At 33.4% G+C, this 27,508-nt stretch overlaps 1 protein-coding gene across 1 annotated transcript; it reads right to left on the reverse strand.

The window, feature by feature from the left end:
• Positions 1-16,150: 16,150 nt before the first annotated feature.
• On the reverse strand, positions 16,151-27,218 carry LOC145620228 (BEL1-like homeodomain protein 3). The gene is made up of 5 exons (XM_081674864.1): positions 27,050-27,218; positions 25,397-26,469; positions 18,560-18,954; positions 18,412-18,472; positions 16,151-17,300 (listed from the first exon to the last, which is right to left on the reverse strand). The coding sequence occupies exons 2-5, from the start codon at positions 26,417-26,419 to the stop codon at positions 16,785-16,787; spliced, it is 1,995 nt and encodes a 664-aa protein (XP_081530990.1). The 5' UTR covers positions 26,420-26,469; positions 27,050-27,218; the 3' UTR covers positions 16,151-16,784.
• Positions 27,219-27,508: the final 290 nt, after the last annotated feature.

The following is a 27,508-nucleotide window of genomic DNA, read 5'->3' on the forward strand; positions in this document are numbered from 1 at the left end:
ATATTATTTATTTATTATTATTATTATTAAATATTAATTACTATTATTATAGTAATTTAATATTAAGTATTAATTTTAAGCAAAGCAGAGCAGAGCAGAGCAAAGCAGAGCAGAGCAAAGCCGAGTAGCTCTAAAGAACGGGGCCTAAGTATTGTCTTTTTTTGAGTTGCCATAAAAACTCTACATTTCCAACAATATTCGTGTCGATGATAATGTTATAGTTAAGTAAATATTTATGTATACATAAAATTGTTGCTGAAAATTGTAGATATAATTGAGTTTGCTAAGTAATCCTAGCAAGTGATGATGACTTTAGGTTAAAAATTCGAAATGGTTCTCCTTTATAAACCACTTCAATAAGGCAACCATGCGTATGCCTTGACATCAGATCGCAATTTTCTAGCTAGTTTAGTGTGCCTCCTTGACTTTTTGTCATTTTAATTATTTTTATAGAAGTGGAAAACATTTGACTTATAGAAATGGAGCTAAATGACTTATTTTATATAGCCAACTACTACAATTGTACGATAATAACAATAAATTACAACAATAATAACGGCAATGAGAAAAGCCTTTAGACAATTTAATTTGTTATATTATGTACTACTACCTCTGTTAATTGTAATCTACAAGTTTGGAATATTTTATATCTCACAAATAATATTCCAAAGCTGCAGAAAACAATTAACAGAGGTAAATACTATCTGTTATAAATTTGGTTTCTTTTGAAATTGTTGTATGACTTTGTTTATTAATAAATGGAAATTTTGTGTAAAACTACCCTAAAGATAGGGTCATTTGTGAACAACTACCCATTTTTTTTATTTGTTTAGAACTACCCGCAAGTTTGGAAACGTTTGGGTAGCACTACCCATTAACGTTTTCCGTCCAATTAAAATGTTATGTTGGCCCAATTTTTCACTTTTATCAATTACAATGGCCAAATAATGCTAAAATAAGCAAAAACCCCAATTCAATTAAACCCCCAAACCTTAGAAATCAAAATCCCCAAATAATTTTAAACTCATGAACCCTAAAATGAATTCTAATTAAAACCCTAATTAGGTTAATTAAGGTGAATTAAAACCTTAATTTAAACAAATTCGGAGAGTTAATTGGGTGACAAAAGTGAAAAAAGTGGGCACCGATAACGTCTTAATTGGACGGAAAATGTTCATGGGTAGTGCTACCCAAACGTTTTCAAACTTGTGAGTAGTTCTAAACAAATTAAAAAAAAGGTAGTTGTTCACAAATGACCCTATCTTTAGGGTAGTTCTACACAAAATTTCCTTAATAAATCAATGTTTTTAATAATAATAAAAAAAAAAAAAAAACCCATAGTAAATGGTCAAATGATTTTATGTGAATAGACCTAGTAGAGTAAAAATAACTTTAATTGCTTCAATAATAAAGGAGCATAGGAAGTATTATATTACATAAAATCATTTGCCAATTTGTTTTCATTTAATTGCATCACTTAGACTAACCAATTTGTAGAGAAACATTAATTTACATTGTCTTTAATTGTCTATTAGTGAAAGTTTACAAATTTTATTTTATGAAAATAGACATTTTACCTAATCCCGCAACCAATTACATGCACTCTTAGGCCCTGTTTGATTCACCTTAATTTTGCTAAACTGAAATTATTTTTACTGAACTGAACTTATTTTTACTGAACTGAACTGAATTTTACTGAACTGAAATTATTTTTACTGAACTTAAATTATTTTTACTGAACTGAAATTATTTTTACTGATTTTCTATTATAATTCTTCTTTAAGAAAACTGAATTTTACTGAACTGAACTTATTTTTACTGAACTGAAATTATTTTTACTGAACTGAACTTAATTTTACTGACTGAACTTATTTTTACTGAACTGAAATTATTTTTACTTAATATTATTTTTTTAAGGTGAAGAGAACAGGGCCTTATTTGATTAGTACAAAAAATTACATGAAAATTGATCTTTCTGATGTTAGTATAAAAAATTAAGTCAAAGTTAGTATATAAATAGTGTAGGTCACAGTGAAGTTTTTAAAAGAAAATTGAGCTTTCTCACGTTAAGTGGAGGATGTTCACGCAGTTCACATTTTCGAATATAGCCATATACTTGCTCCATCCATTATATTTTGGCCTATTTAACTTTTTGTGGTTTCTAAGATACATCTTAGAACAGATTTATCTCCATTTTCATACGTGCAAAAAATGTAAAAACTACTCTCTCCGTTTTTAATACTTGCTCTACTTTCCTTCTGCGGCCGTTTTTAAATACTTGCTCCATTTCCTTATTTGGAAGCTTTTTCATTTTTCTCAACTAGTGGACCCAATTTTATTACTTTTAGGTTATCTCTCATCCAATTTACGGCCTATTCTCGTTTACTGAACTCGGCTGAACTGAACTGAACTGAAATGAATATTTTATAAGAGAAGGAAATTAGGAGCTGAACTGAACTGAACTGAGCTGAACTGAATTGAACTGAATTTCAACGTAAGATAACAGACCCTACCTTCCAACAACCCCACTATCTCCATATTTTAATATTTTCTCCAATTTCTCCTAAAACTCCGCGCATGGAGAAATGGAGCAAGTATTTAAAAACGAAGAGAGTAGATAATAACAAATAATACAATGAGACAAATCAACAAGATTTTACATAATTAAAATTTCTCTTATAGATTAAGAATATTTTCCTGTAAAATTTTTTAAAGTTTGACCCAAGTTTTTGCTACTAGGCAAATAATTAGGGGCATAGGAAGGCCTTTTTCTTTTGAGCTTCTGGGTAGGACAGAGTTGAGCAGAGCAAAGAAGATTTCAGTAGAGTAGAGCAGATTGAAGCAGAGCAGAGCAGAGCATATTTCATTATTATTATTATTATTATTGTTATTATTATTATTATTATTATAATTATTATTTATTATTATTATTATTATTATTATTATTATTATTATTATCATCATCATCATCATCATTGTCATTATTATTATTATTACTACAACTACTACTACTACTACTATTAAAACTATTATTAATATTATCGCATTATTATTATAATCATTAAATTTTATTATTAAATATTAATTATTGTTATTATATTAATTTGAATTATTATTATTAAATTTCATTTAATTATTATTATTACTATTATTATTAAAATTAATAAATATTATTTTTATTATTATTAATAAAAATTATAATTATAATTATTACCTTTAAATATTAATTATTATCTTAATATTAATTTTTATTATAAAAAATCAATTATTATTATATTAATTATAAGTATTATTATTATTATTATTATCATTATTATAATTACTACTCCGTATTATTATTACTATTATTATTATTAAATATTAATTATTCTTATGATTAATTATTATTATTAAATATTAATTATTAATAATAATATTATTAAATATTATATTATTATTATTAAATATTAATTATTATTACTATTATTACTACTTATTAAATATTAATTAATTATTATTATCAAATATTAATTATTATTATTATTATCAATTCAATATTAAGTATTAATTTTAAACAGAGCAAAGCAGAGCAGGGCAGAGCAGATATCAGCAGAGAAGAGCAGAGCAAAGCAGAGCAGAGTGGCTCTAAAGAACGGGGCCGAAGTAGGACATATAAATCAAGCAAGTTGCAAAAATACGGCTAGACATTTTTCCAAAACATACGGCTAGACATTTTTCCATAACAATACGGCTAGACAATAAGTCTTGTTTATTGATAAGTTCCAAAAATACGGCTAGACATTTTTTATTATATAAAAGCCTTGTTTGGCAATTAGATGTTGGCTATTGGCTGCTAACTGTTTAACTTGGCTTGTTTGACTGGTTGTTAGTATTGGCTGTTTAACTATGCAAAATGACCTTAAAGGACATTATTATGTGTTCTTATTAATTTATTATTAGTATTATTATTAATTACTTATTACTTGTTACTATGAGTAATTTTTAATTTTTTATTATAATTACAAAACACTAACTATTAATTATTAATTATTAATCAAGGATAAAAAGGTAATTTGTTTAATGAAAAGCCAAAAGCCAAAACCAAAAAGCTAGTAAGACTAGCTTTTTGTTTTTGGCAGAAAAGTTGGTTTTTCAACTAGCTGAAAAGCCGTTTACCAAACATATATTTTGGTTGTTTGACCAAAAGAAAAAGCCAAAAGCCAACCAAAAGCCATTTACCAAACAAGGCCATACTCTGCATACACATCAATAATAAAAGGAAAATGTTGAGATAATAATTTCATTAATTAAGAAACAAAATGCTCAAGACTTTATTGATTAAAAAGATGCATTTGAGATACAATTAAAAAAAAAATAGTTACCCTAAAAAAATCACTCTACATACCCGTAAAAAAAAACACTCTATATGAAAAACAAACTATACCAAAAATCAACAACGTAATTCCATTACAGGGACCAAGCAAAGTTTGGTGGAGTTGGTAGGGAACTCACCTTGTGACTTTGAGGTCACGAGTTTGAGCTCCACCAACTACAAAATGATTTGGAGTAGGGGGATTCCTTACCTCCCCCTTTACTCTCAAGCGATGACTAGGGAGACTGAAATTGCGTGCATCTACATTACTTGTACATATTTTTTAAACTCAATTAGCCAAAAAGTATGACATAGCAACTTAGCAACTAGTGTTATAGAGGAGAGTAATCCAATTATATCAAATCTTCATTTTAAACCACATATCAAATTAATTATTAAAAAAATCATTTGAATTTAGGCCGCACTCTAAATTAACCCTTATTTTTGGATTCTATTTGAACCTATCTACACTAAACTCAACCGTTTAATATATAGGTGAAAATTATTTCATCATTTTAACCTTAGATAAAGATCATTTTGTGATATGTAGGTCCACAACTTATGACTAATTTCTTATTGCAATGCACCAACATCCAATATTATTGTCTCCTCCAATGAGAATTGAGAAAGCATGCTAATTCTAGTAACAGAAAAACGCATATATGCCTACTACTCCCATCATTCTTCACATTTTCAACAAGTGGCTACAAATCACTTAATGTTCCCGATTTGGTGGGTGACCCCATCATTAATTATCACTAATTAATTAATTTAATTTCTTATTACCACATTATTTTGTCATATACCTTATATTATTCCTCTATAAATTTGTTCAACTATGTAGTATTTCTCAGCTAAACATACACTTAAATAAATCTCTAGCTTCATTCTACATATAATTAAAATAAAATTGTTTGCTAAAATTTTATATCTTTGGCTCTTGGTTAATTTTCTTGTGTTAGCTATAATGAGGTTTCAAGGGGTGGTTATGATCATCTTAATAATCTCAAGTTTCTTGTTGTTAGCCGCAGAAGGGAGAACTTTGATGGTGCAAACTCAAGAGAACAGCCAGAGGAGGCCAAGAATGTTGTCCGAAGGCGGTGTTGACAACCCGAAATTTGGTTACTACTCGGAAAGTAATCCAAATAATCACCATGAGATCCCACGGCAAGACTTTAACAACAATCCTCCCAAAGAGTGAAAGTGAAGAATATAACATGATATATGAGTGTATGTATGTGTTTATTTTTAAATAAGTTGTGAAATTGTGGTGAGTGTAATATACTAATATGAAGTTTCTAGCCTACGTATGTATGTAATTTTATTTAGTATGAACATTAGTCTAATGTATGAGCTAATAGTTGTAAGGTTTGTTGATCTATATGCACTTTGAATAGCTTTCTCTCACAAAAAAAAAAAAAAAAGGTAAATAAATGTAAGTTTAGTTTGTGCAAGGGTGATAAAAAGAACTAGTACTACTATACTAATCAACTATGTGTCTATGTGATGTTTTTCAATGAGAATTTCGTTTCGTTTTTTGTTTTATAATACGCGGCCAGGTAGGCTAATGATGTAGGGATCAAACCCCCAAAGTCTGGCTCTAAGTGAATAGGGGTGAGTATTGGATATCCCTTGATATGATCATGGTGTAAGTGTGTGAATGTGAATATGAATGCAATTTTTATTACGGCCGCACCTTGTAGGCGTCGCTCGAAGTGCGCCTACGTAAAAGCATGTTGTGAATATGCTTGGTACTCATAGGAAGTGGGAATTGACACATACGATTAGGGACACGATTAGGGACAAGGAAAGTAGGGAGCTGCCAACAAGTTTTTAAGGAACTTGTTGTTAGAGATAATTGATATCCCAAATATCACGCCTTCAATCAGTGAGCAATTATCAAGCATATTGCCATTAATATATATTGCCTTCTATATGTAAATATTTTCTCAATTAATTAGGCTTTATTCTCTCCTAGGATAGTGCTAGAATATAATATTATGTTGAACATATATTTGTATAAATACCCTTGTAATTATCCTTGTAAAAGTAATTTACTCAATCAAATATTATTCTCTACATGGTATTCAGAGCCTAGATCCATTTCTTCTTCTCTGTTTCCCTTCCACGTTTCCCCTCCAATCAATTCATATGGCATCCACTAACTCCCAAGTCTCTATTCCTAATAATGATGATCCCTCTAAGCCCTTTATTCTCATCTCTCTACAGCATATCATTAAGCTTACTCCAACCAATTATATATCATGGAAAACTCAATTAGAAGCCACAATGCTTGGGTATGACTTATACAAATTCATTGATGGCTCTTTCCCTGCTCCTCCTCAAACCATCACTGAAGGTGATTCTACTAACTCCAATCCTGCTTATACATATTGGTTTCGTCAAGATAAATTAATTCTTGGAGCACTTGTTGGAACTCTTTCTTCATCCCTTGTCCCTCTTATTTCCCAATGTGCTACCACTTATGATGCTTGGCAAACTCTTGCAAAAACGTATGCTAATCCATCCAAGGGGCATATCAAACAAATCAAAGATCGTCTTCGTAGTATCACCAAAGGCAATCACTCTATCAGTGAGTATATGTAAGAGATGAAAAATTGTGCCGATCAACTCGCTTCTCTTGGACGTCCCCTTGAAGCAGATGATTTTGTTGAAAAAATTCTTGAACAACTCAATGATCCAGATTATGATAGTATCGCTACCGCTGTCAATAGCCGAGAATCATCTATTTCATTTGATGAGTTGCATGAAAAACTCATCACTAAAGAGCTCTCACTAAAACATAAGGCTGCTTCTACCACTCCCTTTTCGGCTACCGTAAACTATGCTGCCAAAAATACTCACAAAACCAATCGTTCTAACTCCTTTAGTCATCAATCTCCACCTTCCAATGGTATTCTTCCTACTCCAAATCATCTATCTTCCATATCTCAACCTCGCTCCTCTCGTCCTTACCAAGGACGTTGCCAATGGTGTCGTGTTCAAGGGCATTATGTTACTAAATGTCCAATTTTTCAGCAGCAATTTCCTAATGCAATCCAACCCAAAAATCCTTCTCATGCCACAATACCACCACCCTCACAAAACCGATTTGAAGCAAAAGGTAATCAACCATCTGCCCATCCTCGTGCATATGCTGCAACTGCCTCAAATACTACTCAAAATGGATGGTTACTTGATAGTGGAGCAACACATCATGTCACAAATGATCTTGACAATCTCGCTCTTCACTCCCCGTATGAAGGAACGGATGAACTCATCATCGGAGATGGCTCGGGTCTATCCATAGCCAACACTGGTTCTACATCTTTTTTAACTCCCTTTACTCGCTTTTCTCTTCGAAATATCCTTCATGTTCCTTCAGTATCTCGTAATATAATCTCTATATCAAAGTTTTGTCGTGATAATAATTCATCTATCACCTTCTCACCTAACTCTTTTCATGTGAAGGATCTTCGTACGGGGGCATTACTTCTCCAAGGACCAACTAAATCTGGCATCTATGAATGGAGTCCTACACCACCCACTGTCCAAACTGCCACAAGTGCTCTCTTCACCACTAATTGGCATCATCGTTTAGGCCATCCCTCATATTCTATCTTACAACTTATTAGTTCCAATTTCAATCTTTCTATTCCTAAGACTAATGCTTTTCAATGTAACTCTTGTGATTGCAATAAAAGCCATAAGATGTCATTCTATCAAAATACAATCTCCTCTAATGGTCCTTTAGATGTTATTTATAGTGATGTTTGGTCATCCCCCACTCTATCATATGATGGCTACAAGTATTACATTCTTTTTGTTGACCACTATACAAAATATATGTGGTATTATCCCCTCAAAAAAAAATCAGACTCTAAGGATGTCTTTCTTCTTTTCAAATTAAAAGTAGAAAAATATTTTCAAAGGTCAATTATAACTATTTTCAGTGATAATGGAGGAGAATATGAAGGTCTTGATCCTTTTCTTGCAGCTCATGGCATTACACATCTTACTTCTCCTCCGCATACCCCAGAACACAATGGATATTCTGAAAGACGCCATCGTCACATTGTCGAGACGGGACTCTCTCTCCTATCTCATGCTTCTATGCCTCGAAAATATTGGACTTTAGCCTTCAACACTGCAGTATATCTTATAAATAGAATGCCTACTTCAACTCTCAACTACAATTCCCCCTTCTACAAAATATATGGTACAACTCCCAACTATAAAAAATTACGAAGTTTTGGGTGTCTTTGTTACCCATGGCTACGTCCTTATGCCTCTAATAAACTTGATCCTCGTTCCACTCCTTGTGTATTTGTTGGGTATTCTACTACCCAAAGTGCTTATTTTTGTCTTGATCTCAACACAAATAAAATATATGTGTCAAGGCATGTAAAATTTGTGGAGGAAACTTTTCCCTTTGTCTCATCATCATTGTGTACAGCACCGCACACAAAAGAAGATAATGATCAATGGTGTACTCTCTCACTACCAATATTACAAACAGCCAACAACACTCTACCTAACAATGAGTCCACTAATGCTACCAATACTCCTATATCATCTTCAAATAATATTACTCCTACCCCACCTTCTCCTAATGCTACACAAAATAATAATATTACCCCACCTCCTCCCCCTCCTCCAACTCACATTACTAGACTACAAAATGGGATTCGTAAGCCCATAGATAAACTCAATCTCACTGCCACTATTCAAGACACTTCCCAAGAGCCCACTACCATCACTAAAGCCCTTCGAAATCCTTTGTGGCGAGCCGCAATGCAAGATGAATTCGATGCTCTTAAAAAAAACCATACTTGGGATTTAGTTCCTCCTTCTTCTAATCAGAATCTAATTGGATGCAAGTGGGTTTATCGTACGAAATATAAACCTGATGGCACCATTGATCGATATAAAGCTCGTCTAGTAGCCAAGGGCTTTCACCAACGCCCGGGCTTTGACTACACCGAAACTTTTAGTCCGGTTGTCAAACCCGCAACCATACGAACTGTCCTATCCGTTGCTGTGACACATAGTTGGTCTCTCCGACAAATTGATATTAATAATGCCTTTCTCCAAGGCACCCTTAAGGAAGATGTCTATATGACCCAACCACCCGGTTTTGTTGATACCACTCATCCAACTCATGTATGCAAATTACGTCAAGCTCTTTATGGTCTCAAACAAGCTCCTCAAACTTGGTATAATGAACTCAAAACATATCTTCTAAGTCTCGGCTTCCGTAACTCAATTTCAGATTCTTCATTATTTATTCTCCGTCATCGACAAGACACATTTTACATTCTCGTGTATGTGGATGACATAATTGTTACCGGGTCAAATACCTCACTCCTTAATTCTATTATAACCCAACTCTCTCAACGTTTCTCTCTAAAAGATCTTGGTAATCTTTCTTATTTTTTGGGTGTTGAAGTTCAACCTCATTCTAGTGGTCTATTCCTTAGTCAACAAAAATATATCCAAGATATCCTCCATAAAGCTAATATGACCAATGCTAAGTCTACTTCAACTCCTATGATCTTTCATCCCCCTCTTTCTCTTGACTATGACTCTCCAGTGGTTAATCCTACAGAATTTCGAGGTCTTGTGGGAAGCTTACAATATTTGTCACTAACCTGTCCTGATGTTGCTTTTGCTGTAAACAGATTGTCTCAGTTCATGCACAAGCCCACTCATCAACATTGGGTTGCTCTAAAACGATTGTTAAGATATCTTGTAGGAACTCTTCATCATGGCCTACTTATACACAATAACTCATCAAGTTGCTTACATGCTTTCACAGATGCTGATTGGGCCGGTGATAAAGATGATTATATCTCTACTACCGGCTATATTGTGTATCTTGGTCGTAATCCTATCTCATGGAGCTCTCGTAAAAAAAAGACATGTGCTCGCTCAACAACGGAAGCGGAATATCGAGCCATTGCTAATACAACTGCAGAAGTCTTATGGGCGATTAATCTTTTAAAAGAACTTGGTTATAAACCTACTACCCCACCTGCTATTTATTGTGACAATATGGGAGCTACATATGTTGCTGCAAATCCAAAATTCCACTAAAAAATGAAGCACTTAGCTCTAAACTACCACTTTGTACGAGAACATGTTCAAAGTGGCGATATTCGTGTCTCATACATTTCTGGTAATGATCAGTTAGCCGATGCATTGACAAAGCCTCTTGCTAGCACAAGATTTCAAACATTATCTTCCAAGATTGGCCTTACTAAGAGATCGTCCATCTTGCGGGGGCATGTTAGAGATAATTGATATCCCAAATATCACGCCTTCAATCAGTGAGCAATTATCAAGCATATTGCCATTAATATATATTGCCTTCTATATGTAAATATTTTCTCAATTAATTAGGCTTTATTCTCTCCTAGGATAGTGCTAGAATATAATATTATGTTGAACATATATTTGTATAAATACCCTTGTAATTATCCTTGTAAAAGTAATTTACTCAATCAAATATTATTCTCTACACTTGTAAACCGTTCACGGATCATAAAAGGCAACCACGAAAAGGGACAACGAAAGGCAACAACGATTAACCCGTGAAGGTTACACCCCATTCATAATCCATGAGATTACTAACTCCATATGGTTCGGAACCACGAAAGGAGGATCGGGGATGATGGTACGAAGTGAGTCATGGAGTCACATTCGCCCGTATTGGCCTCTACCCGATTCTTATAGTGAAAAGTATTCCTGCGATCTCAAAGGCATGCAAACAAAGATTCAATTTGCTCCAAACTATTATTAAGCTAAATTGGTTGAATATTAATGCACACATTATTCTAAAATACTGTGATCACTTTAATTAATAATAAGATTAAAGGAACCTAAACCGGTTTTCCAAATTATCTTATTAGTCGTGATTTTCAATTACATATTCCCTTTAAACATGCAATATGGTGATCATAAATAATAGAATAAACATTAATATTGAAGCAATATAGCAATAAATCCAACAATATAAAAATCGTTAGAAAAATAATAGAAATAAAAGGAACATGATTCCTTACTTTGATTTTGTTTGCTTGCTACTATAAAAACAATAAACGCGTTAGTAACTTCAAGGAAAATTAATTAAAATATAATTAAATTAAATTAAAATGGAATTGATTTGGGGCCAAACCCTCAAACAGTTCTACCTTTCACGTCGTAGTTTAAGGATAGAACCTCGGGTAAAGTACGGACTCCTTGGAGTGCTTAAGGAAGGTATTTTGAGAGAGAAGGGTAGGCTAGTGTTTAGGCTAAAGCATAGAAGAGAAAATGAGAGAGCTCCTTGATGCCCCGTACATCAGAAATGAGGGGGTATTTATAGAAAAAAAATGCTGAGGGAACACACGGAACCCTAAAATGATAAAAACCCTAAAAAAGTATCCCGCGACATGGTAAACTGTACCGTGACACGGGAAGCTCCACCGTCAGACGGGAACCATTCCCGTGACACGGTGCAGTTATTGTGTGACGCGGGGTATTTTTAGCAAACGGGGAAGAAAACGCGTTAAGTTTTACGCGGAAAGGACACGTAATGCCCTCGTGTCACAGCAGGTATCCCGTGACACAGGAAATCCCACCGTCAGACGGGAGATTTTCCCGTGTCACGGTGAACTGTTGCCGTGACGCGGGAAATTTTTGTCCGTTTTTCCATCTAAATACATTTTTTAACCCTAATTTCACTCAACATTTTAAGTGCCGATTGATAATTTTGGGCCTTTTCCTGATTTATTATTATTTGGGCTAAAATAAGAAAATAAGTAAAAAGAAATAAATAAAAGGTTAGGGCCAAAAATAAATAATAAAACAATAAAATAAAAAAGAGGTTTGGGCTAAAATTAAAACTATGCTTTTCTCTTCAAAAAAAAAAAAAAAACTATGCTTTGACCAAACATCAAGACTGATCCATGGACTATTCAAAAAATGAATTTAATCAAATATGATTTTTTAAGCACTCTCGGGATTAAATACTGAACCCGACCAATAGTGGCGGTGAAAGGTTGTTCATCATCGGGTTTGGTTTTGGGGAGACATTTTTAGGTGTCTACACACCTCAATGTGAGGTTGCCTAGGCCGAACGTAGCTCTAGCTGAACCTCGCACAAGTGTGTGTATACCTCAAAGAGGTCTTTGAAGGGTTGTAACGTGGTTAGGCTAAAGGTTAGAGAAGAAGGGGATGAAAACTCAAGACCCTAGACAAGCCCCCATGGTGTGCAACCTTGCTTTTGAATTTATATATTTGTATGCTTGAGGTTTTCTCACTTTTGAGCTCTCTTTCATTTTTGTTTTTTGCATTTTTCATAATTGAATCTTTTTCGATAAGTGTGGGCAATCCCGATCATACGGTCTATCACTCACTTGGCATTTATGTTTCTCAGGCACGGTACCGAGCACTCGAATAAGAAACGCAATTCGAGACGTTTTCTTATCAAAGATATTTTCATATCATAGACATTGGAACACTTGCCCTTCTGCACATTTTTGTTATTTCTATGTTTTTATTTTATTCTTTTGAGATTACTCAAGATTTTGTAAAATTGCATAAGTTACACACCATCCCATCCCAAGGTTAAGTAGATCAGATATGGGTTGAAAAATGAAAGGTCCATCGTTAGACGAGGCTCAAAGCAGTTTATCAAGAAAGGGGTTATATATTTGAAGGGTGAAAGGTATGATATGGCTATAAGAGGTGCCTCTAATCATGGGTATAGCTTGTGCTTAGTCCGACAATGATTTTTTTTTTTTTTTTTTTTTTTTTTTTGCATGTAGATATCGTATGACTTTTAATTAATGATTTTTTTTTTGCTATTAAAAAAAAAATAAAAAAAAAAAAAATTTATAAAAAACTATTGTATCTATAATATAACTATAATATATTTCTAATGTCATATCTCTAGACTATAATGTATTTCTGATGTATCTATAGTGTATCTATTGTACACTTCTGAAATTTTTTATGTATCTCTACTTCTCACATTCTCACACAATAAGCATGCTTCTCACCAGATTCTAACCCTATCCCAATATTCAAAATAGATCAATCAATATGCAACATGAATATAACTTTTGATTCCAACAGAAAAAGGGGCAAATCAATATTTTTTTGTGTTTAGCAAGCACATATACTTGTTTAATCACATCAAAATTCATGCCGTAATTATATTAAGTAAAAAAAATTTAGTTTAGTAAAAATACTTTCAATTCGGTAAAATTCAATGACGTGAAAGAAGAAATATTATTGATAATCACTAAAAATAATTTAAGTTCAGCACAAATAATTTCAGTTATGTAAAACTAATTTTAGTTCAATAAAAATAATTTAAGTTCAGCAAAAAAATAATTTCAGCTCAGTAAATATAATTTCCATTCAGCAAAAATAAGGTGAAGTGAACGGGGGCCTAATTGATTTCATGACTAGGTTAGCCCCGTGCGAGGCACGGTTTTATAATAAGAAATGAAAATACAATTTCCAAATATCCATTAAATTATATTATTAATTATTTTTAACAACTACTCGTAAATAACTAGATAGCACAATGTATGTAAAAAATCTAATATTTAAAATTCAATTTGAATTTAATTTTCAAAGCAATGTTAAATAGGGTAGCTCAAAAAGAAAAAAATTATATATATGTGACATCATCCTTGCATTTTGGCGGGAAAAAATTAAATAAGAGAGTGACACGTAAGCAGTGATGACATCAGCGGTTATTACTTTGGTAATATTTATAGATAGACAGATTTGTAATTATTCTACTGTTTTTTTAGTTGCATCATTCCATTATACTCCGTGGTTACACATATTTGACAATTTTGGCCTTGTTTGGTAGACAACATAAAATGGAGGAAGTGAAAAATTATGAAATTTGATAAATTAAAATGATCAAATTTTTGTATGCGGCTGGCCACATGGTGCGGCAGGGGTTACTTGTATGGTGTTATTGTAGGTGTTACTTGTATTTCGGGGTTACTTGTATGGGTATTACTGGTTTTGTCAGAGGTTACTTGTAGGTGTTACCTGTATTGTAGGGTTATTTGTATGGGTGTTACTGGTCTTGAGCAGGGGTTACTTGTAGGTGTTACTTGTATTATGGGGTTACTTGTATGAGTGTTACTGGGTTTTAATTTGGTCAGTGGTTACTTCTAGGGTGTTATTGGTTTGGTACGAGCACTACTACAAAAAACCCCTAATAAGTCGGACTTTTAGAGTCACCTGTACATAAGGTGCGACTTATAAACCTATCGAGTCGCCTCATATTTATTAGACGACTTGTTAAGTTGGGGTTAAAATCAACAAAACACCTAACGAGTCGCCTAATATATATGAGGTGACTTGACAAGTTAACAAGTCGCCCCATATATGCATGCGACTCTATATTCGACTTATTTGGTGGTTTAAATTAGATTTTCAAAGTCACATGTACATAAGGTGCGACTCGAAAGCTTGTCGAGTCGCCTTATACATATTAGGCGACTCAATAGGTGAGTTTTCTTATCTATGACTTTCACCTAATGAGTCGCCTAATATTTATAAGGCGACTCGATAGGTTAAAAAGTCGCACCTTATATACAGGTGAATTTAAAAATCTAATTTAAGCCACCTAATAAGTCGGGTTATAGAGTCACATGCATATATGGTGCGACTTGTAAACCTATCAAGTCACCTCATGTATATTAGGCGACTCATTAGGTGCTTTGTTGATTTTAACCCCAACATAACAAGTCGCCTAATAATTATGAGGTGACTCGATATGTTTACAAGTCGCACCTTATATATAGGTGACTCTAAAAGTCCGACTTGTTAGGTGTTTTATTATATGACAATTATCTAATAAGTCGCCTAATACGTAAGACGCGACTCGATAGGTTAATTCTAAAAATGTATATAAAATAGTTACAATATCATATATATATATATATATATATATATATATATATATATATATATATATATATGAAAAGTAACTTTGGTATAGAGGCAAGAACTTCAACCTTCCAGGCAAAGAACCAGAGATCAAGCATGCTGAGTGTCATAAATACTGACATTATATGAGCTAATAAAAATAGTTGGAAAAAATGTTGATTTTATACGTGTCGCCTCTTTCAACACAAGCGACATCAGAGGCGACTTCTAAAGGTGGAAGCTATTGTGTCGGTGGCTGTGGAGTCGCCTTTAAAGCGACTCGTAAGGTCATTTACAGGCGACTCGATAGGGGTATTTTGTAGTAGTGGAGGTTTTGGTCTGGGGTTACTTATAGGTGTTACTCAACCCATTCAAGTAATCCATACAAGTAACCCCAGAATACAAGTAACCCATACAAGTAACCTCATAATACAAGTAACTCCAGAAACAGGTAACCCAAAATACAAATAACCCTGTCGTACCATGTGGCTTGCCACACTGAAAAAACTCTGATTAAAATGTTGTTTGATTGACACATAATAGCATAAATGGGGGAAGTAGAACTCTCCTAAAAAATTTCAATTCCCACAATATGTAAAAATTTACTTACCTAGTCTCCCCTAGGTAAGTTGTCCCTCATTACTACTCAAATACTAGTAACTTTTAGACATTCCCATGAATTTGATTATGAAATTTAATTTCCATATTTTAGAAGTTCATGGGAATTTTGAATTTTTACTTCCTATGTTAACCAAACGACCCCTTTTTTGTGATTCTTAAGTGACAAAATATACAGTCATGTGAATACCTATCAGACTCCTCCCAAGTCCCAGCGTATAGATTCAACTTTCAAAGATATCAACTTTTAATACAAGTACTTTCTATTTTTTTTTTTTTCCTCTTGAAAATATGCAAGGCCTAAATATAGAAAGGTTGCAACTAAGAAATTCAATGTAGCACCTTAGAGAGTGAAAAATAAAATTCTAACCATCAAGCAACCATCTAATGTTCCAGAAATTAGACTAAATTACAATTTTCAATCTGCTGACTACAACAAAATTTGCTGATTCCAAAAGACATTTCATTTCCAGGGATACAATTACTCATCTGCTGATTACAGCAAAATTTGAGTAACCTCCTTTACTTTTTACCTTAATAACTAGAGATATTTTTGTGTGCAATTAACATTCCACTTTTATACCTTTGCAGTTTTTACAACAGAATTTGACTAAGCAGGAGCATCTATTTTCATCCTGAAAACCTAAGGATTTCTTCACAAGCTAATTTTTAAGCTTGGAAAGTGACTACCTCAAGTGTGCAACTACCTTCGAGTCGTTGTACTACCCATTGCTTTACTGAAACTTGGTGGGTGGACAACTACCATATTCGGAACTTGATTTATCTTTCCGAAAATCTTCTGATCCTACTTTTATACACAAACATGGCCTATATAGGCCAGGCCAGGCCATACACTATCTTCTGAGATGGCTTAGCCAGAAAAGTCATGAATAACGTGACCTCCGAAAGGCATCCCTTGTGGTATGAACTGATGCTGCAGCTGCTGCTGAGTAGTCTCTGAACCATGCCGCAGACCTAGAGTAAGTGATACTGCACCTATCCCTCCTAGTTCAATCCCCCGCCTTTGGTAAGGCAAAAACCCGATGAATGAACTATCAATGCTTGTAGGAACTTGGTGACTTTCAAGCCTTGAGCACTTTTGATTTTGAAAAAGCTGTTCTGTGTTAATTGGCTCACCTCTAGATCGCTCAAGGGAGCTTGACGGTCCTAAGCATTCAAGCTGCTTATCACATGCTGAATTTAAAGGCGACGGTTTGCAGCCTGATTGATTAGCTGCTGTTGCCTGTCTATTTTTCTCAATGATTGACATTACGCTGTTGTTTGAGTTGGGCTCAGAACGTGACGAACCTTTGGTTTCAAGCATGTGTATTTCCTCCACCATAGGCTTCCACAGCCGTACTCGAGCATTGATGAACCAATTGGATACCTGCACACATTTTTTGCATTATTAAACACTAACTAATGCAAGCCACGCAACAAGAAAACCACACAGCTATATATATCTATTTGAGTCTTTTCAAAATTCAGCCGATATTATAGCGATTTTCTCACTAAGTCTACAATCTTCAGGTGCAAAAGGTACATATCAGAGCGGCAATTGTATCATGCAATGAAACCCGAAACTATATAATCTTCAAGGAAACTCCCTCTGTCCCATTTTCACAATTAAGGTTGGAATATAGATGGGGTATGAGCCATTATGGCCTTACAGGATCTTAGCGTGGAAAAAATTATGGGAGATTGTCAGAGTAATTGCAAATTTACTTCACCAAGTCAAAATATAGACAAATCATATAACACTTGTGAGATAAAATAAGTCGAAACCAGATAATGAAGAGCTAAACTTGAAAATCAAGTTGATCAATATTTCAAACATTAGATTACAATCACATGTGAGTTTAGAATCTTTTGCTTGGGCCTCTCAAGAGTTTCTACAACTAGCAAGAGTTTGCTTTAGCTTTCAATGCGGGAATTAGGCATACGTCTAAAAGGTTATACATACATATGGAAGAGAGACGAGTTGGGATCAAAGTTTAGACAACACATCACATTTGCAATGTAATTCTAAACAATTGGTGATTTGATAATATAAAGTATTAAAGAATTACCAAGAAGAGATATGCATTCACTAGGGTGCAAAAACTCTTCCACATCCCACCTTAACAGCACTCTAAGTTTAGGATATGTCAAATGAATTTGTTGTGTAAAATTACACTATCTTCATCGTCGTGCTTATATACCTTGTAAGCAACCAGCCATCGAGTCTTCATTTTATGGAATGGTCAATTTTTCATGGGAATGAAAGAATTTTGAGTAGAACAAAAAAAAATGAGGTGTGAAGAGACAGATAAAGGAGGATAGCCAAAATAACTATCTATTTAAATGAGGGAGTCATAAGTTCAACTAAGTTATTAAGGCTCTACAATTCATATCATTTTGGACCAAAACATACGTATATATTAAATTTGAGTAACATAGAATTATATTGCTAAAACACTGTTCAACTAATAAACACTAATTGTAAGAGACCTCCTCACCTGGTTTCGAGTCAAACCGGTTTGGGTAGCTAGCATTTGTTTGTCATTGTCGGTTGGATACCTGCAAACATGAATGTTAAGGCCCTTTGATTTCAATACTTAACAAATGCAAGCTATAAAGATGATAAGAGATGAGGCATAAACTCACGGGTGAAGAAAATGGTCAAAGAGCCATGCTCTAAGAATAGAAACTGCACGCTCTGGAAGGCCTCTCTGTGGTCTCCAGACATGGCTTTGGTGACCGACATGACCTGTTCCACCTATAGCACCAGATCTAATCTTCGCAAAATTCTGATCATACCTCAAACTACTACTACTGTCACCCTTGAGAAAGCTGGTAGGAGATGTTAGGTCCTCACCCAAAGCTCTCTTTATGTGCTTGAGTTGGTCTGCAATTGCATTCTTGAGACACCTAAAATGCCTAGAGATAGTCTTAATTGAACGTGAAATGTAGGGTGTCGCATTGCTGAGCCCTGGTACCGAATCAAATGCTGAGATCACCATCTGCATTTGTTGATGATATTGCTTGTGTCGTTTGCAAACCTTTAAACATTGCAAGAACAAAAGGTTAACCAAAGATGTTACAAAATCCCAAAAAACACTTTAGCATTCGCCAAAAGAACATTCATAATATAGATGTTTACATTTTTGTTTAAATCTTATTGAGATTGGAAGAAAAGACAGTATAGACTATAGAGTTGCTATCGTGTTTGAAACGAGTTGCTATCATGCCACAAACAACGTTGTAAGTCTTACCAATAGAAATTCTACTTTTTATTTTTAAGGGAATGTCAATAGAAAAACTTAAACATGATTAATAGGATGGAAATCAAAGGGGCAAGAGTTTCATTTTATTATTTAAAATCCCAAAATGCAGCATAAACTCATAAGTAAGCATGTATTATGGATCATCAATTTCGCTTATGCTACATAGGTAAGCTAAAAACTTCTAGTGTGATCTATACCCTTAAACGGTGTATCATCAACCAGTTTAAGTGAACTAGAAAGATATCTAAACCCATCAGAAATTCGAACAACGTAGAGATTGATGACCCTGAGATAATGTTAAGCACACAGTAATATTTTTATGGGCCAGCAAACCCCTCAACAATTATTGACTTAACAATTATTAATTTTTAGATCTCCACAACTCTTTTAAGTTTAAAGCATGCAAAAGAAACACTATTAAATAAAATCATTTCGCTAAAATGATGAGGTCTTGCTTTAAGCAAAACTGTTGCCAAAATAGGGAGCTAAGCAACAGCTACAAACTTGAATGTGTAACATATGTAACAAACAAGTTAAAAAGGAGACTTTCGAAATAAAATTGATTGTCATATATCATTGAGCCAATAACACAGCACGACTACAACATTGCAAATTCAACAAAACATTGAGATATGAACTAAAATTACATAAAAACTCAAGCATACAATATAGATATGCCAACCAATACTCAGATTTAGACTTGAAGACCATACAACTGGTCAAGTAATCAAATATAAGAATCTTTAGAAGAGGTACACAAGTCAAAAAAAAAAGAAAAAAAAAGTTTGGATATGAAATGTCCAGTCAAAAACTTTTGTAAAAGTAACAACTACAAGACAACCAAACAAAAGGTTCAACAAATTAAAACGTTGCCATCAAATCCTTCACAAAACATATTACTAACCAACAACCAATTTACATAGAACAGTCTAGATGAGTACGTAAACAACCAAATGACGTAGGGTTGGAATGCCCTCAGGGCCAGGAAACAAAGCCCGCTCACTACACGCAATTTTTATTTATTGCTGTTGCTTAGTTGACATTGTTGAACACTACTTCGTATTAAAAACTTTTCGCTAAAATGATGAGGTCTTGCTTTAAGCAAAACTGTTGCCAATATAGGGAGCTAAGCAACAGCTACAAACTTGAATGTGTAACATATGTAACAAACAAGTTAAAAAAGGGACTTTCGAAATAAAATTGATTGTCATATATCATTGAGCCAATAACACAGCACGACTACAACATTGCAAATTCAACAAAACATTGAGATATTATGAACTAAAATTACATAAAAACTCAAGCATACAATATAGATATGCCAACCAATACTCAGATTTAGACTTGAAGACCATACAACTGGTCAAGTAATCAAATATAAGAATCTTTAGAAGAGGTACACAAGTCAAAAACTTTTGTAAAAGTAACAACTACAAGACAACCAAACAAAAGGTTCAACAAATTAAAACGTTGCCATCAAATCCTTCACAAAACATATTACTAACCAACAACCAATTTACATAGAACAGTCTAGATGAGTACGTAAACAACCAAATGACGTAGGGTTGGAATGCCCTCAGGGCCAGGAAACAAAGCCCGCTCACTACACGCAATTTTTATTTATTGCTGTTGCTTAGTTGACATTGTTGAACACTACTTCGTATTAAAAACTTTTCGCTAAAATGATGAGGTCTTGCTTTAAGCAAAACTGTTGCCAATATAGGGAGCTAAGCAACAGCTACAAACTTGAATGTGTAACATATGTAACAAACAAGTTAAAAAGGGGACTTTCGAAATAAAATTGATTGTCATATATCATTGAGCCAATAACACAGCACGACTACAACATTGCAAATTCAACAAAACATTGAGATATTATGAACTAAAATTACATAAAAACTCAAGCATACAATATAGATATGCCAACCAATACTCAGATTTAGACTTGAAGACCATACAACTGGTCAAGTAATCAAATATAAGAATCTTTAGAAGAGGTACACAAGTCAAAAAAAAGAAAAAAAAAGTTTGGATATGAAATGTCCAGTCAAAAACTTTTGTAAAAGTAACAACTACAAGACAATTGTTAAATTTCGAAACAATATGAAATGGGCCTGGGCAACCCGAACAAGGAGGAGGAGAGTTAGGTCCACAAACAAGGCTTTGGAGCTTCCATACTAAAAACCAATTGGCAATAGTAGGAGGTACTCCTCTACCTTATAAAGTGAAACCTTCTCTCCTCTTTCTCCAATGTGGGACACTCACAAGTGATACACATTGGGTTCCAACAACAATTAAACAAAAGGTTCAACAAATTAAAACATTGCCATCAAATCCTTCACAAAACATATTACTAACCAACAACCAATTTACATAGAACAGTCTAGATGAGTACGTAAACAACCAAATGACATAGGGTTGGAATGCCCTCATGGCCAGGAAACAAAGCCCGCTCACTACACGCAATTTTTATTTATTGCTGTTGCTTAGTTGACATTGTTGAATACTACTTCGTATTACATATGACTATTTGGAAAACCCTTGTATATTACACAAAAAATCACCTAGCTTCTAGACATAAACAAATTAGAACATTGTTCCAAAACAAGCAACTTTTAAAAATATTATTGGTTTTTTTTAATAGAAAAAAAAAAAAAAAAAAAAAAATTATTGGTTAAGCAAGCCATAACAGAGCATAATAGATTAATGGTACGGCTAAAATATAATCCTTTCTTCCATGTAGGTGGAATTATTGGTTTTACATGGCTTGGTTAAGTTTAACACTTGACATACACCTAATGTCACAACCTTCATTGTGATTCTTAAGATATAGGCTGGCTTGTCGGCTAATTAATAATGAATTGAACATCATATATTCAAAATCCAACACCAAAACTGCCAATGATACCTCTTTCCTGACATGATGCCAACGTACAAATATCTCCAAGTCCACCATCTTCATAGACTAATGTTTAAGGATAAGAATAAGTAGAAAGAGGTAAAAGCTACGAAAGTGACCAACAACTGTAAAACCATCAAGCCTAAAGCTTTTACAGTAGTACAGTACGTTTCTCCACTATATTGCATGCATTAAGAAAATCAATTTGGGAACTCATGAGTAAGTAATTCACTAATTCGCCCAATAACCCAAATAATAAAACTCAACTACATCCCACATCTCTGCCCTCTATGTTTGTTGTCCTTTCAACCTTCACTGCCAACAAAAACCTAAAAGAAAGCAATAACACCCTCAAAATTTTCAGTGTTTCGCCACATTTTAATGTTAATTAAACCCTTACAAGCCACGTAATTTCAGAAGTTTATCCTCGAGTTGCAAGCAGACCACAAAATATATCAAAATCTCTATATTCTATTGACTTTATCCTACATTCCTACAGCTGACATACAGCACAATACCATAGATTTCAAGAATTCAACAAAAAGCCTGAGGGGTTGAAGGGAAAATTCTTTGCTGTCTCCATAGTTATAATAAGTACTAATAACTCTTGTACCTAGTCAAAGATATAATTTTTCGAAGCACTTGGCCAAAACGACTAAGGTCAATCACATAGCTTAGTTTTGAATCTTTTGATAACAGTCACCAGAGGTTAAAAGCATTTTATGAAATTCCAACAATAGCAAAACAAATGGCAAAATGTTAAAACACCTATCCTAAGCAAGCAAAGCCACCTCATGCACTAGTCGAGGTCCTTAAGACATTAACCATTATGTTAGGTTTTCTTTCAGCCACATCTAAATATATGCTCTCAAATCATTACAAATTCATAATACTTCACTTTGAACCCAAAATCACTGTACATATTAGGCAATCACAAGTTTGAGCACAATTTATTTTCTCCCTTAAGAGCATAAAAAATGAGATAAAATTGTATTGAAAATTCAGCAACAGTAGAAAACATTTTCAAGATAGTGTTAACAAGTTTTTTATTAGTGCTGAATATATTCTATCAATCATTAAAGGAGTAGAAATTCTTCTCCTTTCAAATATTCTTATTGGAATAAACACTTCAAATGTTTAATACGTATACAAATGATATAAATTTAAGACAAAAAAAAGACCAAAAGGAGGCTGGGACAAGAAACAAAAGCGATTTAGCTTCGATAAACAAATATAACAAGTTTCAACTTCCTCCAGCCAAAACAAAAAGGAATTGTTTGAGTTATTATAAGAATTGTAACTTGTAAGTTATAATCATAATCTATTTTAGGAACCTGATTCTATCAGATTATAAAATTTGTAAATAACCAGTTGCAAATTGTAAATCATACCTAAATGCAGTCTGGGCAGATTAACCTTTTAAACGATTGCATACACCGAATATAACTTTTCAATCCACTACCAAACTGAGTAAGATAACATTCCATGATAACCATATCGGATGCATTTTAATAATTGTGACAACTTGATAGTCATAGTAGCGATCTAATAAGAAAACAGCAACACGATATTCCTATACTTAACACCATCTACAGGTTATAGATACTAGAAAAAACATCAAATGTCGTTTATTAGTATATGTCTGATTCTTGATCCTAAAAATGACAAGATAATTCCACTCACGAAACACTTGAAGGAAAGCATTACTGTAGACTCATGACCAAACCACAAAAGGCAAAAAGTAGTACAACAGGAATAGATGAGAAAATTTGGAAGCAAACCTCCAAAAATATAAAAAGTTCTAGCATATATTTTGCGTACTTTCGTTGCATATCATATTTTTCCTTTCAAAACTTTATGCAACAACAGACATGATGTATGTCACCTTTAGATTCCAAACATAAGCAGAAACAAAATTAATTTTGTCACAATCATGTTTTAAATTTACATATAATCAAGCAAAATTTAATGACAAAGCAATGCATTTACAAGACTATTATTACACCCTAGCTAGCATATCTAAATAAAAGCACACATGGGAGAGAGGGATCTTGATTAGATTGAAGGAAACTATTTAAATCATGTAAACACAAAAATCATAATTTAATTAAGCAAAAGACAATTATCCTGTATGAACTATTGCATAAAATAATTTGCACCTCAGATGTGAACAAAGATTATCTGGACAAGGAAATTTTTAATTTTTTTTAACATGATTCTTTAAAAGGAAGAACAATGAAGTTTATTCAAAGGAAAGAATAAGTTAATAGCCTATGAAGTACTTCCAATTCTGGATAATATGCAAGCATTATACTCTAAACTCAAGCAAATGAGACCATAACATACATATTTTGAGGCATAAAAACTACTTTCATTGAGCAAAAATATAGATAGACGGACATAAAACATGTTATATAAGTTGGGAAACTCATGGTAAAAACTCGCTCAAGGAATACATCTTCAATGCAATATATACAAAAAAGTGTTTTCTAATTAAACATGACATTAAATTCTATGGCCAACAATCACTACTGTACTAATTTTACAAGTGGGAGCCGAGATAGGCATCAGTTTGAAACAAAGACAAAATCAGTAGGGAAGAAACATAGATTTGAATTATCACAACCAGTTTTTAATTGATTCATCCAACTCCCATTGGTTTAAAACTGTTTAAAATTATATTTTTATATTTTCAATTACATTTTTTTTTTTTACTTCAAGATGCTAAACAAAGATTGATTTGTACCGACCAAGGAACCAACAATTAACCCACCAATAGTTCATACAAAATAATATCAACCCATCAAATAGCAAAATCTTTAGTCTCATTTCATAATTGTAGTCCGGATGTAATAACTATATTTGAGGCCAACTACTTTAACATAACAAAACATGTTGCAAGTTATTAAGAAATAAAAAATTTTAAATTTATTCCCAGTAACGCTAATTACACTATATTGTACTGCAGTAACTTTGATTGTTACATTTGGACTTTTAGAGTATATAATTTGTATTTGTATTGTGTACCTTATATTATGACAAAATTTAATGGTCAAATCTGACAAAATTTTAACTAAATTACTCCTAAAATGTAGACTATTACTCTAAAAGAAACCATCTAAATGGAAAAACATCGACAAACATGATCATCAATTCATATGACTTGTGTACAAGCCCAAAAATTGAAATAATAAATTGTGTACTATTTATTTAATTTCACATACACTCACATTTTACATGGAGATAATCATACATTTTCTTGAAAAAACAAGAACAATAAACCAATTAATTATATAGGCAAGAAAAAAGGGAACAAACCTCTTCTTGCATGTGAAGAAGTTTAGCTTTCCTTTCATGGCAATCCGGCCTGTAAGACTCACAAGAGGGACTCCTACAACTCGATTCATTCGATCCATCCATCCTCGAGGCCACAACAGTAGAACAATCACCCACATTACGACTCCTCGAAATCGTTAAACTCTGATCATTCTCCACTTCTTCACCCCCTCTCCATAAACCAGCACCACTAAAGAACTCATCCAACATCAGTTGAGCCGGCTTTAAGAACTTAGAACTCTTCAAAATCGCTGCATACCCCGTAAATGGCCCGAGTGGACCGACATTTCGATGCACCTGAATAGAGCTTCCAGCTACATCCTGAACCTCAGATTCTAGCTTGGCAGTACCACTGCTCATAGACTGCTTAACAACAGACGATATGGTACCGGACTCGAACGGCTTCAACTCCCGTGGATCACCACCCCCTAGATGACGATATTCATATAATTGATTCGACGACAATGATAGAGACAACCCTTGGCCGTGAGGAGGATGAGAAACAGTATCATTAGAATGATTAACGAAATTCGACGGAAGTAAAGGGAGTTCATTACTCACACCATTATTATTATCATTATTCCCCCAACTTTGATGAACATTACAATTACCCTGATGATAATCATGAATTTCGTGAGTATGATTTTGAGTTTGAACCATAAACTGCGGTACAGCAGGCGAAACATGCCTCTGTACCCAATTATCATCACAACTCGGCGGCGGCTGCAACTGCTGAGGGTCACACGAATCGGAACTCGAAGGAGTTACGAATCGAGTTGGGTGGATGTTAGGGAACGAGTTAGAGGCCGAGGCGAAACTCAACATCTCCGGTGGCGGCAAAAGCATCATCATCGAAGAAGTAGTAGTTGTGTTAGTGTTGGTATTATGAAGGTGATCAAAACTACTCAAATGTTGAAGTTCGTCAAGATGTTGAACTCTAAGCTTATCTCGCCGTCGTTGTTGCGCCACGTGTAACTCCGGCATGAAATTGTTGCTCATTTCCATATTTTCAGTCAATTATAACAAGTGATCTTCTCAAATGTTTAATTTCAAACCTTCACAAAAAATGCAACAATAATAATAATAAGAATAAAAATCAAGAATTTTTTTTTTTTTTTTTTTTTGAAAAAAAAACTATAGGAAAGAAAATATCATATCATCCAGAGCTATATCATCCACATAGTACAGCTTTGCTGTCGGCAAGCTAATACTCCTAAAACCACAAAAATAAAATCATACTACCCATTTATTTTCTTAAAAATAAAAGGAAAAAAAAATAAAAAAAGCTAAAACAAAGGTAATAGTGTAAACAAAAAAAAGAGTCAATATTTCAGAAAGCATACTAATTAACCCATCATCATCATGTCAAAAACCCTAAATTTTTTTCATGCTCTTTTTTTTTTATTTAGTTAAAAAAAAATATCAAAAGTAGATCTAGTTTTAAGTTCTAACGTTATAAAGCTTAATAACAAATTAAGATAACAACAGTAGCTAGAAGAAAGAAAACCTGATGATGGCGAGACACTCTCACAATAACTTATTATTACGAAAGTAATGAAACTCGATAATAATAAATTAGTATGAGACGATCTCAACCAAAATCCGAAAAGGGAGTAGAAGAAAAGGATAACGTACCATGGATAAGGAAAAAAAGAGCAACAGTAAAAGAAATGATAGTGTATGTAATCTGAGTTAAGCTTGTAACAGTGACAATGGAGAAAGATAGATAAGAAAATAAAAAAAAGGGTTTATTTTAAATAGTTCGTTGGTGAAAATGGAGATGTCACCCACACGTTTCCTAAAACAGGAAAGACTGAAAGAGAAAGAGAGAGAGAGAGAGAGAGTGAGAGTTAGGCAGCAGAGGAGAGAGAAAGAGTGAAAGTGAGAGACAGCACGGAAATGTTCTTACGCTAACTTTGCGTTTTAAAGTTGAGGCCGACACCCTTTCATTTTTCTCTTTTTTTTTTTTTTTTTTTTATTTCTGAATTTATTTTCACCCTCTTTTTTTTGTTCTTTGTTTACCAAATTCTTATTATTGTGTAAAAAAAAAAAAAAAACAAAAAAAAAGAAAGAAAGAAAAACTATTACAACTTT

The sequence above is a fragment of the Chenopodium album genome, chromosome 27, assembly GCF_948465745.1.
Source record: "Chenopodium album chromosome 27, dcCheAlbu1.1, whole genome shotgun sequence".
In the NCBI taxonomy this organism is placed as follows: Eukaryota; Viridiplantae; Streptophyta; class Magnoliopsida; order Caryophyllales; family Amaranthaceae; genus Chenopodium; species Chenopodium album.

What these genes read in the sequence shown, in the direction of transcription:
- LOC145620228 (XM_081674864.1), bottom strand. Translation starts at nt 26,419, where the DNA reads ATGGAAATGAGCAACAATTTCATGCCGGAGTTACACGTGGCGCAACAA. An exon ending in TTTGACCATTTTCTTCACCC is followed by an intron (nt 18,473 to 18,559) that starts GTGAGTTTATGC and finishes TCATGTTTGCAG; the next exon opens with GTATCCAACCGACAATGACA. An exon ending in CCGGTTTGACTCGAAACCAG is followed by an intron (nt 17,301 to 18,411) that starts GTGAGGAGGTCT and finishes AAATGTGTGCAG; the next exon opens with GTATCCAATTGGTTCATCAA.